We start from the raw sequence: 14,535 nt of genomic DNA, 5'->3' as shown, positions 1-14,535 counted from the left end.
GACAGCACATGGTGGTCAGTGTTTGACCACCATGAGTAGATAATGAGATTCAAAAACTTTTATCAGGTGAGTGAAAGCCAGCAATACTTATGCATTTGCCTATGGTTAGCAAGACTTGGCAATGACTGATCTTTTTTGAAAGCATCAACATTTTATTTATTGAACAACAACTGTGTACAGTATTCCCCAAACCATTTTTTTCAAATATTGCAGTGAAACAGCATACTGTACGATTCCATCTCATTACGATATGCAAACAGTCTAGTCTCTTACTCCTTATCTGCTTAGTAAGTTTCTAGACATTCAAAAGGGTTATAGTAGTACCATTTCTCAAGGTGATTAGCAAGATTTTTAAATTATCTTTATCAATTTTATGCTGCCCTCCTGAAATATTTACTTAATTTAATTACTGGTTAAATTAAAGTTGATGACAATGAAAAATAAGCCAAAATTGAATAAAAAATCCCCTCTTCCCCCCCTCCCCCCCCAAAAAAATGAGATAAAATGCCTTATATAATTGTATAAGAAAGAATTAAAATTCATGGTTAATTTTCATTTGTGATAGGAGATGGTGTGTGGGATGGTGTTGTTGAAGTTGGTCGAACCTTTGGTTTAGGTGCCTTATTCAGAACCTGCCGTATTCCATTTTTTTCATCAAAAGTTTTCCATACTTCATACAAGTTCAATATTTCTTGGGTAATTTCTACTACTTTGTCCATGTCAATGGAAAGCTCTGCAAACCACTGCTTGGTGTCTTTCTGTTGAATGACACAAGCCATGTGAATGGCAGCCAGTGCGATAAGGTATGGAGGGTATAGTAAGCATACATTGGTTCTTAAGCTGTCATTCACAATCCTCCATGCAATTGGTAAAATGGAATCTTCCATGGCAAGATCTGAGACGTACTGGGTTAGAGGTCTGTAGGGGTGATAGACAATCAGACAGCAATCCATCATCTCCAGGAGGTAAAATTCACACTCTAATACCTGAAAAAACAATAGGATTATTTTGTAATTCTTTTCTAAAACACCTAAAGCAGTAAATTCTTCATCTAAATTCTCTATTGTTAACGGCACCAAAAATGGCCGTAATGTTTTGTCTTTTGACTCTCTTGGGAATGCTTGCAACCCATCAACAGGTGGTAGTTACATTTTCTCCCTTCCTCGGCCAAAGAGAGAGTGAGAAAGTTACAGTGGGAGCCCAATTTAGACAAAGTGAAAGGGTCTTTTTCTATTTTCAAGGCATCAAAAGATAGGCTTTTGTTCCCTTTGTTGATACCTGACTCATTCTGTAGGGAAACTGTTCCATTTGAAAAGCATGAAAAAACTTGGTCTTCAAAACAGCTGTGCAGGCCGTACTCAACCTATTGTTCGATATAACTCCGCATTCCTCCACTTTAGACGACAGATAAACACAGGTTGGTGCTACGAGCAGAGCATCGATGCATTTAAGAGAATTCTTAGCGTAGAACCGTTTAAAGAAAACCGTAGCAGTCGCAATGACTTGCTGTCTAAGTTTCAAATGTTCTCCCAACGCTTGGATAAAATTGGAATAAAATATATGAAATTGTTGGTATTCATTCTCTGTAAGAATCTTTAAGTCATTCTGTCTTTCCATTAATATTTCTTCGCGGTCTAAAATCCATTCATTGTGATGAGATGAGAGCCAAAAGTTGGCAGCCATTTTTTAATGGAGGATAAAAAGAAAGAATTCTATAAGGCGTTCCTCGCTCCTCAGAGCTCAAAAGGAAAGACACAGGAAGCCCATGCAAATGATTCCTGCGGTTGTGTGTTGTGGTAGTGTTGCATCGTTCGGTGTCAGCGTTAGTGATCCGTGTAGGTGCAGCACATGTAGTTGGTGTAATACCCGTAGTACCCGTGGTACCTGTAGTACCCGAAGTGCCTGTAGTACCTGTAGTATCCGTACTATCCGTAGTACCTGTAGTACCCGTAGTACCTGTAGTAGGTGTAGTATCCGTAGTACCTGTAGTACCTGTAGTAGGTGTAGTAGATGTAGTATCCGTAGTACCTGTAGTAGGTGTAGTACCTGTAGTACCGGTAGTAGGTGTAGTACCTGTAGTATCTGTAGTATCCGTAGTGCCTGTAGTATCCGTAGTACCTGTAGTAGGTGTAGTATCTGTAATAGGTGTAGTATCCGTAGTACCTGTAGTACCTGTAGTAGGTGTAGTATCCGTAGTACCTGTAGTACCTGTAGTAGGTGTAGTATCCGTAGTACCTGTAGTACCTGTAGTAGGTGTAGTATCCGTAGTGCCTGTAGTATCCGTAGTACCTGTAGTAGGTGTAGTATCTGTAGTATCCGTAGTACCTGTAGTAGATGTAGTATCCGTAGTACCTGTAGTAGATGTAGTATCCGTAGTACCTGTAGTACTGTAGTACCTGTAGTACCTGTAGTACCTGTAGTAGGTGTAGTAGATGTAGTATCCGTAGTACCTGTAGTAGGGGTAGTACCTGTAGTACCTGTAGTAGGTGTAGTACCTGTAGTATCTGTAGAATCCGTAGTACCTGTAGTACCCATAGTACCCGTAGTAGGTGTAGTATCTGTAGTAGGTGTAGTATCCGTAGTACCTGTAGTACCTGTAGTAGGTGTAGTATCTGTAGTACCTGTAGTACCTGTAGTAGGTGTAGTATCCGTAGTACCTGTAGTACCCATAGTACCCGTAGTAGGTGTAGTATCTGTAGTACCTGTAGTACCTGTAGTAGGTGTAGTATCCGTAGTGCCTGTAGTATCCGTAGTACCTGTAGTAGGTGTAGTATCTGTAGTATCCGTAGTACCTGTAGTAGATGTAGTACCCGTAGTACCTGTAGTACTGTAGTACCTGTAGTACTGTAGTACCTGTAGTACTGTAGTACCTGTAGTACCTGTAGTATCTGTAGTACCTTAGTACCTGTAGTATCCGTAGTACTCGTAGTAACTGTAGTAGGTGTAGTATCTGTAGTAGTTTGTGTTTCTTTGTGTTGTTGATACCTCAGTGAATTTCTAGCTTGTACTTAACACTATCCTTGATAACAAGAGACCATAGAGCAGTTTTCATTAACGGGAAACAAAGTGTACTTATTAGAGTGCATTAGTCAGATAGACTCAAAAATGCGCTACCTAAAGAATATTTCGCAGGATTTACCAAATCACACTATGGTCTCTTGTCTTAAAACTAAATATAGTGATATAAAGTATTAAGATATATATAGTTCTAGTTAGATCCATAGTTGCCTTAACCACATCAAGACATTATGACTTTTAGATGAAACTGTAGATATATTCGATTAACGATGTATATATCCTGAAATCTAAGGGATAATTCCAAAATAATTCAAGTCAATCGAAAAAATATATTAAAAAGAAAACAATAAACTAAGTATGATTATAAGTCTTTCTTCACCTATTTATTTTGAGTTATTATAGTCTTCATGCGTACGCCTTGATAGGTAAAATGAACGCTACTGGTGACGCGCCCAGTAAGGCAGGGCATGTTTCAGAGTAAAGAAAATCAAATTTCATTCCTAAAGCGAAATTAAAATGAATTCAACAATAGAATGAACAATTTTATTAATTCTACCCATCAACATGGCTGCCGTGAAAGGTACTATGTACACCTACTACAGGTACTACAGGTACTACAGGTACTACACCTACTACAGGTACTACAGGTACTACAGATACTACAGGTACTACACCTACTACGGATACTACAGATACTACAGGTACTATAGGTACTACAGGTACTACAGGTACTACAGATACTACAGGTACTACAGGCACTACGGATACTACACCTACTACAGGTACTACAGGTACTACAGATACTACACCTACTACGGGTACTATGGGTACTACAGGTACTACGGATACTACACCTACTACGGGTACTATGGGTACTACAGGTACTACGGATACTACACCTACTACGGGTACTACAGGTATTACTGGTACTACAGGTACTACACCTACTACGGGTACCACAGATACTACAGGTACTACACCTACTACGGATACTACAGGTACTACGGATACTACAGGTACTACAGGTACTACAGGTACTACAGATACAACAGGTACTACTGATACTACACCTACTATAGCTACTACAGGTTCTACACGTACTACGGATACTACAGATACTACAGGTACTACACCTACTACGGATACTACAGATACTACAGGTACTACACCTACTACGGGTACCACAGATACTACAGGTACTACGGATACTACATCTACTACACCTACTACAGGTACTACAGGTACTACAGGTACTACGGATACTACAGGTACTACACCTACTAAAGTTACTACAGGTACTACAGGTACTACGGATACTACAGGTACTACATCTACTACAGGTACTACAGATACTACAGGTACTACAGGCACTTCGGGTACTACAGGTACCACGGGTACTACGGGTATTACACCAACTACATGTGCTGCACCTACACGGATCACTAAAGGTGACACCGAACGATGCAACACTACCACAACACACAACCCCAAGATAGTGCCAATTCGTGTGGTCATACATGAAGTAACGACCCTAGGGCGGCAGGTTTCGCTTTAGAAAACGTTTTTATCCATTTTCATCAACTTTTTATCATGTAGGCGGTTAAAATATGAAGTAATTATGTCCTGAATAGTAATATTAATACTTCAGTTTAAAGGAATCATCGTATCTTTGAACAACAGCAGAAAAAAATGGGTTAAATTGGTCGGAGAGTGAAGGCGGAAGTAAGCTTATGGCGTCATTTTCAAGTTGGAGAAGGAGATACTACACAAAAACAAGAAAGGACAATGTTAAGAGAGAAAAGTAGGGATTTATTCGAGATGCAAGTAGAATTTGGTCATATTGTCCAAGACTTGTCTCGTTAGCATATCATGCCTCGCCGAAAAAAGAAAGGAGGAAATCCCGCGGCTAAACTAGCTAACACCTTGCTAAATGTTGTAAGGAAGAACGACGAACGAAGAGCCATTGAATTAATTGCGAAAGGAGCTGATGTCAATTTCACTTTTGATGATGGAAAGACCCTATTGCTTTGTGCCATTTTCCACAACAGCCGTATCGTTTCTGTTTTAATCGATGCTGGTGCTGATGTCAATGCAACTGATGATAGAGGCAAGACAGCTTTAATGTATTGTGCTGAATATGCACTTGACAAAAAAAAGAAACGTAGAATGCAGATTAAATCTAATCAAGAACTGGTTTCTAAAATAATACAAAAAAAAGTAAATGTGAACATCAGTGATAAGGAGGGAAAAACTGCTTTGATGTATGCTGCTATATACAATAGAGATTATTTAGTTAATGGATTATTAGAGGCTGGTGCTGATGTCAGTAAAAATGATAATGAAGGCAGAACTGCTTTGATGTATGCTGCTCAACAAGATAGCAAGACTATACTTACCTCATTGATTAAGGCTGGTGCTGATGTCAATAAAACTGACAAGGAAGGCAGAACTGCTTTGATGTATGCTGCTCAACGAGATAGCAAGACTATACTTACCTCGTTGATTAAGGCTGGTGCTGAAATCAATAAAACTGACAAGGAAGGCAGAACTGCTTTGATGTATGCTGCTAAACAAGATAGAAATTCTATACTTATCTTGTTGATAAAGGCTGGTGCTGATGTGAACATTGCTGATGTCCAGGGTATGACTGCTCTGTTGTTTTCTGTAAAAAGTAACAGGCCCAGTTTAGTTGATGAATTGGTTAACGCTGGTGCTGATGTCAATAAAACTGACAATGAAGGCAGAACTCCATTTAGGCATGCTCTTCAATTTAACAAGGCTGAATTATTTACTACATTACTCAAGGCTGTCGGTGATGTCAATGAAACTGATGATGGAGGCAAATCATTGTTGATGCATGCTGTTTTATTCAACAGAGCTGAGTCAGTTACTGATTTATTAAAGGCTGGTGCTGATGTGAATAAAACTGATAATGAAGGCAGGACTGCTTTGATGTATGCTGCTCAACGAGAAAACAAGCAGTTGGCATGGGGTTTTTATGAAGAGCCTTTTGGTAACAAGACTGTACTTATTTTGTTGATTAAAGCAGGTGCTGATGTGAACATTGCTGATGTCCAGGGTATGACTTCTCTGATGTTTGCTGTAAAAAGTAACAGACCCAGTTTAGTTGATGAATTGGTTAACGCTGGTGCTGATGTCAATAAATCTGACAATGTAGGCAAAACAGTGTTGATGTATGCTGCTGAATTCAATAACCGTTATTATTGGCATAATTATAATGAGAACGTAAATATACTCCAAATTTTGATTGATGCTGGTGCTGATGTCAGCATGGCTGATAATAAGGGCAAGACTGCTTTAGACTATTCTCTTGGACATAGCCATGTGGCATGTACATTGATTGATGCCGGTGCTAATGTAAAAGTTATTAACAGACATGCCCAAACTGCACTGTTAATGTATTCTTCAAGTATTGGGAATCAAAGTGTCATTCAAGAAATAATCAATGCGGGCATTGATATTAATGTCAAGGATGATCAGGGAAATACAGCCTTGATGCACGCTTTGGTGTGCAACTTTAAAAGTATTGCTTGTGCATTACTTGATGCTGGTGCTGATTATAACATCATTTATAGGGATGGTAAATCTGCATTGTTCTATGCTGCTGTCAGTGGTAATGAAAGTGTTGTCCAGAGATTGATCAAAGCTGGTGTTGACATGAACATCACTGATAATAAGGGTATGACTGCTCTGATGTATGCCATTGAACATAAAGAAGAGAGTATTGCTTGTGCATTACTTGATGCTGGTGCTGATCATAACATCATTTATAGGGATGGTAAATCTGCATTGTCCTATGCTGCTATCAATGGTAATGAAAGTGTTGTCCAGAGATTGATCAAAGCTGGTGCTGACATGAACATCACTGATAATCAGGGTATGACTGCTCTGATTCATGCTGTAGAAAATGGTAGAGTAAACGTTTTTACTGAATTAATAGATGCTGGTGCTGATACCAATATAGCTGATAATAAAGGAAATACTGCTCTGATACACTTTGCTAATAGTCACAAGAAAGGGAGTTCAAGTTGGACAGTGATTGGCATCATCCAGGGTTATTTTGATGGTCCTGAGAAGGATGATATCACAGACAAAAAAATCATTTCCAAGTTGATTGATGGCAACACTGACCTGAATGCAACAAATGATGAAGGTAAAACTGCTTTGATGTATGCCATCAAACATAACAAGGAAAATATTGCTTGTGCATTACTTAATGCTGGTGCTGATCATAGCGTCATTGATAATGATGGCCAATCTGCATTGCTCATTGCTGTAATTGTTGGTAATCAAAGTGTTGTCCAGAGACTGATCAAGGCTGGTGCTGACATGAACATTACTAATAATCAGGGTAGGACTGCTCTAATGTGTGCTGTATTGTATGGTAAAAATAAATTACCAGTAGTTGTTGAATTAATTAAGGCTGGTGTGGATGCCAATGCAACTGACAACAAAGGAAAGACTGTACTAATCTATTGTACTCAAGATAGTGATAGTGATAGTGATAGTGATGCAGAGAAAATTGCTATCAAGTTGATTGAAACTGGTGCAGATGTTAATATAATTGATCACAAGGGTAAAACTGCTTTAATGTATGCTGTGGAAAATGACAATGAAAATTTAGCCTGTGCATTAATTGACACTGGCGTAAATATCAATATCATTGATAAACAAGGGAAATCTGCTTTGAGTTATTGTGTTCAAACGAGAAAGATTGGCCATGGAAAATGTTTTTACATATTTGATGTTTCTGAGAGTATTGCATGTAAGTTGATCAAGGCTGGTGCTGATGTAAACATTACTGATGATGAGGGGAAAACTCTTCTAATTTATGCTGTTCAATTCAACAAGAAAAACTTAGCAAGTGCATTAATTGAAGCCAGAGCTGATTTCAATATATCTGATAAGAATGGCAAAACTGCTTTGATTTATTCTCTTCAAAGCCAACATAACAATCAGGAAAGTTTGGCTCTTATAAAAGCTGGTGCTGATGTTAACATCAGTGACCATGAAGGTCACACAGCCCTGTTCTATGGTCTAGCCCATGAAGATGTCATACGTGCATTGATTGAGGATGGAAATGCAACTATAAATAAGAGAGATGGGTATGGCAGGTCTGTGCTGTTTTATATCTTCACTGAGTCGACATTGGATTCAACTCATTATCTTCTTGAAAAAGGAGGCAATCTGAATTTGAAAGACAACTGCAACATGAACATCATTTCCTTTTGGGTTGAAAACATATTGGCAAGAAAAGAAGAATGTTTTTCAGTTCACTTCCAAAAGCTAAATACCTTGCTTGAAGTACAACCTAATAAAATATTTGAAGCAATTATTAATTCAGTGTTTTGCAAGATCTTTCATCTAGCACAAATGCAAAAAAGAAAAGGAAGAAGAAGACTAAAACATATTTTTGATGCAAGCAAAATTATTGCCGCAATGCAGTCATCTAAAAAGTACATTGCAGAACAAGCTGCCACAGAGAGAAATAAAATTTTAAAAGTCATAAAGTTTTTGAAAGGAGACAGGTATCTGTATACAAATCTTCTGGAAATTGCTGACTTTCTAGTTGAATTGGGTGCCAACCCCCATTATGCAGATTCAGATGGAAATACAGCACTTCACTATGCTACCTGCCTGCCTCTAGTTGGACCACATGAAATGACTCTTGTAATGACAATGTGCCACAAACTGGAAGATCTGGGAGTATCATTCAATGCAAAAAACCACAAAAATGAAACTCCTCTTTTGTTTTGTTTGTCTCAGAAAGAGTGGATAAACACTAGTAAAACTAGCTCTCAAGTAAAAATCTTGGTTGAAGTCTGTAAGTTTTTATTAGAATATGGATCAACTGTAGAAGAGACGACAAGAAGTGGGAAGACAGTTTTTCATTTGGTTGTGGAGCTGTTTCAAGAAGGTCTTTGCTTGAATGATGAGAAAATAGGAAAAGAAGTTTTAGCTGAAACAGTAAAGCTACTTGAGTTGTTTCCATGTTCAATACCAAGTACTAAAATGGCTGTCAACAAAAGGGACACCAATCTCAACTCTCCACTTCATCTTTGGGCAATGCTGGAACTACATTTAAGCTCAAAGAGTGACAGTAGTGTTGTTGACCACAATGCCTTGAAGAAGAACCTCTTAGGCACAATTTTTAAGCATCTTGTTGCTTGTGGAGTAAAACTAAATGGAAGAAATAACAATGAGGAAACACCTATCCATCTGTGCAGATCATGGACAGCTCTCAAACTCTTAATAGATGCTGGAGCAAACCCTAAAGTCTTGGATTCAGAGGGTTGCTCACCTCTCCTGGTTGCATCAAGAAAACTTTCCTATACATTTAATGATAGTCTCTTTGAAGATGTTTCACAAGAACCAAAAGCTTTTTGGAAAATTATTCTTGAGTGCAATCTTGATCCATGGTGTGTAGACAGTCATGGCACATCTGTTTTAAGCATTCTCATTCAAAAAGGAGCCTTCGATTTGTCAATAGCATTGGTGGAAATTGCTTGTGAAGAGAACTACATTCAATCTGATTCCATAGCAGTTTCACTCTTAAATGCTATTTGTCAAGACAGCTCCACACGCAAGCAGTGGAAGAGCATCCTTGTAGAAAAGATTTTAAAGTCAAGGAAGACTAAACCCATCATTTATAAAAGCACTGAAGATACTGCACTTCATCTCTGCTGTAGAAACATCGTAAAACCTTCACAAGACTCTGAAGACTCTGATGAAGAGGAGATTTTGCATTACAATGAATATGAAGATACTTCTGTGAATAGTGCAAAAACATCTGTTCATTGGACAATTGCAAAACAGCTTCTTACATATGGAATGGATCGCAATGCTCTTGATTCATCTGGCCAGTCTTGTTTGGACATAGCCAAGAAGTGTCCAGCACTAAAAAGTCTCCTGTTAAAACCATTAGACGTTGAGTTTCCATTGGTATTCCAATGGACATCCATATCAACAAAGTACAAGCCCATACTGTCAAAAGTTGCTAGACGACAAGAGTGCAAGCTGCTAGACTCATATTGGTATTATGAAACCAATATACAAAAGGGTTCATTTGGTCTTGTTTTTGCTGGGATGAATGAGAAAGATGGCAGGGAAGTCGCTATCAAACGCATTGAAAAGTTGCGCAGCCAACAATTAGAAGAAGATAAGAAGGAAATAAAAAATCTTACTGCTCTTGCAGACTGCGAACAGGTGGTTCGATATTTGTCCTATACTGAAGATGAACACTTTTGTTATGTGATTTTGGAACTGATGGAAGGAAACCTTGATGATTACCTTGATGGTGCTGCTTTTGATGATAAAAAAAAAATAAAGCTCTGTGGCGATGTGTTAAATGGTCTGAATTATCTACATCAACAAAACATCTTCCATCGTGACCTCAAGCCAAGCAATATTCTGTTCAAAACCTATCCTAAATTGTGTTTGAAAATTGCTGATTTTGGTCTGAGCCGTCATATTGATTCCCCTGGCAATTACACTTACCTTGGAGGTTCTGTGGTTGGCACAAGATGTTGGATTGCTCCAGAGGTGCTCAAGTTTTCAACTAAAGAAACTAAACAAAAAACTAAACTAAACAATGGGGCCTGTGATGTGTTTTCAGCTGGACTTGTCCTTTATTATATTCTGTCAGGAAAAAAACATCCTTTTTCCCCAGCTGACTGTAAATATAAAGGTGAACTGCAGATCAGCAATGAAACAGAAGCCAATGTAATAAATGATAGGATGGAGAGTTTTGATGACACTCTCTTTTCTGAAGCTACCGACCTCATGCTTAGTATGCTGGACAGTGACCCAACTAAACGACCCACTGCAACAGTGACACTGACACATCCATTCTTCTGGTCTGAGAAGAAGAAGATGGACTTTTTATCTGCTGTTGGAAATCAGCCAGAATTTGAATGCCCTCGTGCTTTATTGCATAAAAGAACACTGCCTTTGAGCATTCTGGAAAAAGAGCTAGATGGTAAAGTGAAGAACATAATGGCACACCCAACCTGGATTGATGCAAGATATGTACAGATGCCTACTATTTACAAAGAAATGACACAAAAGCGAAGGCTTTACAATACTTCATCTGTAGTGGAACTAGTGAGGTTTATACGAAATACTCTTGCACATGTCTCTGCAGACAAGCGACCAACCCTAGTAAAACAACTTGTGCTTGAAGACTTTGTGTTTCTGGAATATTTTCCCAATCTTGTTATGGAAGTTTTCAAATGTATTAAAAAGCAGATTGGGATTCAAGAAAAGAAATCAAGTACCAACTTGGTTAAACGGCAGTACAAATTAAGGTTAGTAATAATTATTATGACTTTTCATCACGAACAGAAATCACGAACAACTTAACGTTTTGGGGGGGAAAAGGTTGCATACAGTTAAATATCCCCTCCCTTCTTCTTCATTCTGTTTTTTTTTTGTGAAAGTGTTGTGGGACTTGGATTCCCTTCTCAGTGCCTCCCCCAATCCTCTTGAACTTTCGATGGCCGCCCTCCTAAAAAGATCCCACCCCTTCAACCCCAATAATTGATGTGGAAGTCTGTAATTGGGAAAGAGTAGAATCCTCTAGCATGCAGCAATACCAGGAACTCATAATGGGTTTGAAACATGTAACAATATATTATGATACGGAACATTCCGATATGCAAATTAGGAGTTTTGATACCATAATTGCTTCTGTCACTGACTTAATCTTTTTGCTGAATTTGCTGACCTTCAGAGAAAACTTTCTGAATCTTTAAATCAACATTTCCGATATCTGTACATCTTTACTGATAGTTTTGGTAATTTAACAAGAGGACCTGATTTACTGGAATTAAGAAATTTGTCAAGAAAAATTGTAATGTTTCTGAGCATTGCACTAAAGAAATGTATAGCCATTACACATTTCAACTTCCTTAGGAGTTTCTGGCAATACCACATGGATCTATACCTATCTGTTACTCGGGGGCTGACTGGGATTTGGAGCTGGTTTAATATCTTGACTTTATAATGATGCCTTTTTTTCAGACCACTTGAAGAGCCTTTTCAACCAAAAAGAAGAAAGGAAGCCTTGTAACACATCATCAGAAATACATGGCAAAACCAGATACAGGGGCGTAGTCAGGGCCCCCTCCTCCCCCCCTATCCTCATACTGTAGAAGCCAAAACATCTGTCTTTTGCAATTTTCTGAAAATGGGTTCTGGGCAAAGCAAAATTCTGGCTATGCCGCTGTAGAAATACTTAAAATTAATATTTTTTGTAGTTTTTGTATGGAAATAACTGAACTAAAGCTACTTTGCTTTTAATTATTACTGTTAAAAACACACATATATATATATTATATAGATTCATGATGCTTTACGGTGTGACTACTCCAACCAAAACCACCTTGACAAATTTTCTACAAATTATCCAATAGTGTTTGAGCATTTAGACAATAGATTAGTGGCAAATATTCTTCCGTTGTTCCGGTTGGTAAACCTAAGTGATGAAGAAGAGCTTGTAATATATTTTCTTCGCAAATTAGTGATTTGTGTCACCAAAGGTAGAGAAAAATAGTGTAATAGACAACGAAACCCCTTTTTATTGGATTATTTGTTTTTAGTTCCTGTTTAATGTTTGTGTTTGATTTGTAATCTGATTCTTTAGCGTCCCCACGCGCATATAAAAGTAATTTAGCATCGTTCTATAATAGTTAGTTTTTCCTAGTTTTCCTAGTGTTTTGAGTGTATTATTGCGTGCGTTAAATTCAAAAGAAGCGTAGCCCTTGGCAAACGGGACCGATATGTAAGTACAATTTTATTAGTTTTCTTAATTAGCAAAGTTTCATAACCCATTTAGTATATATACAAATATTGATCTGTTTTAATAGAAATCGAATCTAGAGTACCTTTTAGCCCTTCACAGTGGTAGCTTTAATTCGATTCAAGATTATATAGTGATTTTAAGTGCTTCATGAAATGTATTCAAATATTTAGTAAGTTTCGCTCTCGTATTGTATTTGCAGTTTACGATCATTCTACATTAAATCACGAAAGAGATTAGAACCTTGCTCTCCGTGGTACTATTGTATTGATCAGTAAAGTATCCCCGAAAGCTCTTCAGTCCCTACCACATGATCTGGTCCCGAAATTCGAGACATGTCATCCTGGTAGTTACAAATAGCAATGTACGTCTTCAAATATGACAGGAAAGCAAATTAGAAACTGTATAAAACCGTCTTTATGATTACAGGTTGTTTCTTCCAGACAGATATAATCAGGCTGACACGGTTAGATCTCATCACCATGTTGCTCTGCAACAGCACATTAAAATTTTATTTGATAACAAAGGTGCCTACAGTCTTCTCAGCCGTGTAAACCCATGGATATTTGTCCGATTTGTAGCAATTTTATTTTACAGATTCCTACTTTTGATTGGCTAATTTGTGGAAAATTTGTTGAGGTGGCTTTGGTTGGAGTGGTCGCACTGTAATATTCAACAATAATTTAATTGATGTATTGGAAAAAGAATACCTTCCTAAAGTTGTAGACAATGAAGACACCCGTGTGAAAAAAAGAGCAATAATTTTTTTTTGTTATTGCATATACTTAAACGTTTTCCTAAGGAAAAGAGACTACTGTCATCATGACAGATATATCAGCCCAGCACACTAGGTGTCCTATTCAAAGGGACAATCAGAATATTTGAAGCTACTTATTAAAGGACTAATAAGTATACAGACTGGACATCCAAAAATATATTTCTCTACAGTCCTCCTCCTCTCCCAGGTCTAGTGTTGTAATGATTTGGTGTTTGACATTGCATGGCAAGAGGGAGGAATACAGAGGTCCATCAATTTGGAATATGTGCATAAATGCAAGGTCTCAACCATTTAGTCCAAGATTTGAGTAATCTCAACCATTTTGTCCAAGATTTGAGTAGTTGCTAGAGTGAAGTCACTGATTTTTTTATTGTGCGGGTTAAAGGCCTTAATAATCTTTTAGGGTAGTTTTCACCTCATATTTGCATCTGACAATCGAAAACTAAAGTAATCATAGATTATAAGCGCATAAAATAAGTTTTGTAGACTGTAAATATTATAATCTGTTTAGACAGGTGTATTGCATCAGCTATACTCATAATAATATTAAGGGAATAAGAGAAAAGGGTACATTTTGTAGATCAAGTTAGGAGCATGGAATTTTGTACTCATTAAAGGCATTTACGATTCAGTTTCATTGTATTTACCAGGCATTCACACTTACTCTCATTCTATGGCCTTCCATTGCCCTATTTCACTATGATGTCAAATCAAAACAATCTTCTACAATCTATTGTTGAAATGCAAAGGATCATGGTCGTCGGATGGGGTCAAATCTGCCATTTTAGATTAAACTTTCGCTAGGAGAAAGTTTTGTTGAATTTTCTATTGGATTTGGCGATTCTATCCCCCACATAAACAAGCAGTGACGTCATAGTGAAATAGGGCAATTGATAGCAGTGAATTTCAACTGAAGGAA

General features: G+C 37.8%; 2 protein-coding genes across 2 annotated transcripts; one reads left to right on the top strand and one right to left on the bottom strand.

Annotated features, from left to right (window-relative positions):
* Nucleotides 1-126: 126 nt before the first annotated feature.
* On the bottom strand, nt 127-1,708 carry LOC116297550 (cyclin-C). Its single transcript, XM_031705799.2, has 2 exons — nt 1,279-1,708; nt 127-986 (listed from the first exon to the last, which is right to left on the bottom strand). Exons 1-2 carry the CDS (start codon nt 1,681-1,683, stop codon nt 546-548), a joined length of 846 nt encoding a protein of 281 aa, XP_031561659.2. The 5' UTR covers nt 1,684-1,708; the 3' UTR covers nt 127-545.
* A 2,704-nt stretch (nt 1,709-4,412) lies between these two features.
* LOC116302670 (uncharacterized) lies at nt 4,413-14,247 on the top strand. The gene is made up of 2 exons (XM_089030213.1): nt 4,413-11,345; nt 12,061-14,247. The coding sequence occupies exons 1-2, from the start codon at nt 4,888-4,890 to the stop codon at nt 12,107-12,109; spliced, it is 6,507 nt and encodes a 2,168-aa protein (XP_088886339.1). The 5' UTR covers nt 4,413-4,887; the 3' UTR covers nt 12,110-14,247.
* Nucleotides 14,248-14,535: the final 288 nt, after the last annotated feature.

Source organism: Actinia tenebrosa, unplaced genomic scaffold (genome assembly GCF_029948245.1).
Source record: "Actinia tenebrosa isolate PJP-AT-01 unplaced genomic scaffold, QUT_ActTen_1.0 PGA_scaffold15__27_contigs__length_11533743, whole genome shotgun sequence".
NCBI lineage: Eukaryota > Metazoa > Cnidaria > Anthozoa > Actiniaria > Actiniidae > Actinia > Actinia tenebrosa.
Note: the sequence above shows the minus strand (reverse complement) of the source record. Positions and strands in the feature narration are given on the sequence as shown.

Excerpts from the sequence above, each read along its gene's own strand:
- LOC116297550 (XM_031705799.2), bottom strand. The coding sequence starts at position 1,683 with ATGGCTGCCAACTTTTGGCTCTCATCTCATCACAATGAATGGATTTTA. Across the intron at positions 987-1,278 it reads TTCCCTACAGAATGAGTCAG|GTATTAGAGTGTGAATTTTA; the intron begins GTATCAACAAAG and ends TTGTTTTTTCAG.
- LOC116302670 (XM_089030213.1), top strand. The coding sequence starts at position 4,888 with ATGCCTCGCCGAAAAAAGAAAGGAGGAAATCCCGCGGCTAAACTAGCT. Across the intron at positions 11,346-12,060 it reads AAACGGCAGTACAAATTAAG|ACCACTTGAAGAGCCTTTTC; the intron begins GTTAGTAATAAT and ends CCTTTTTTTCAG.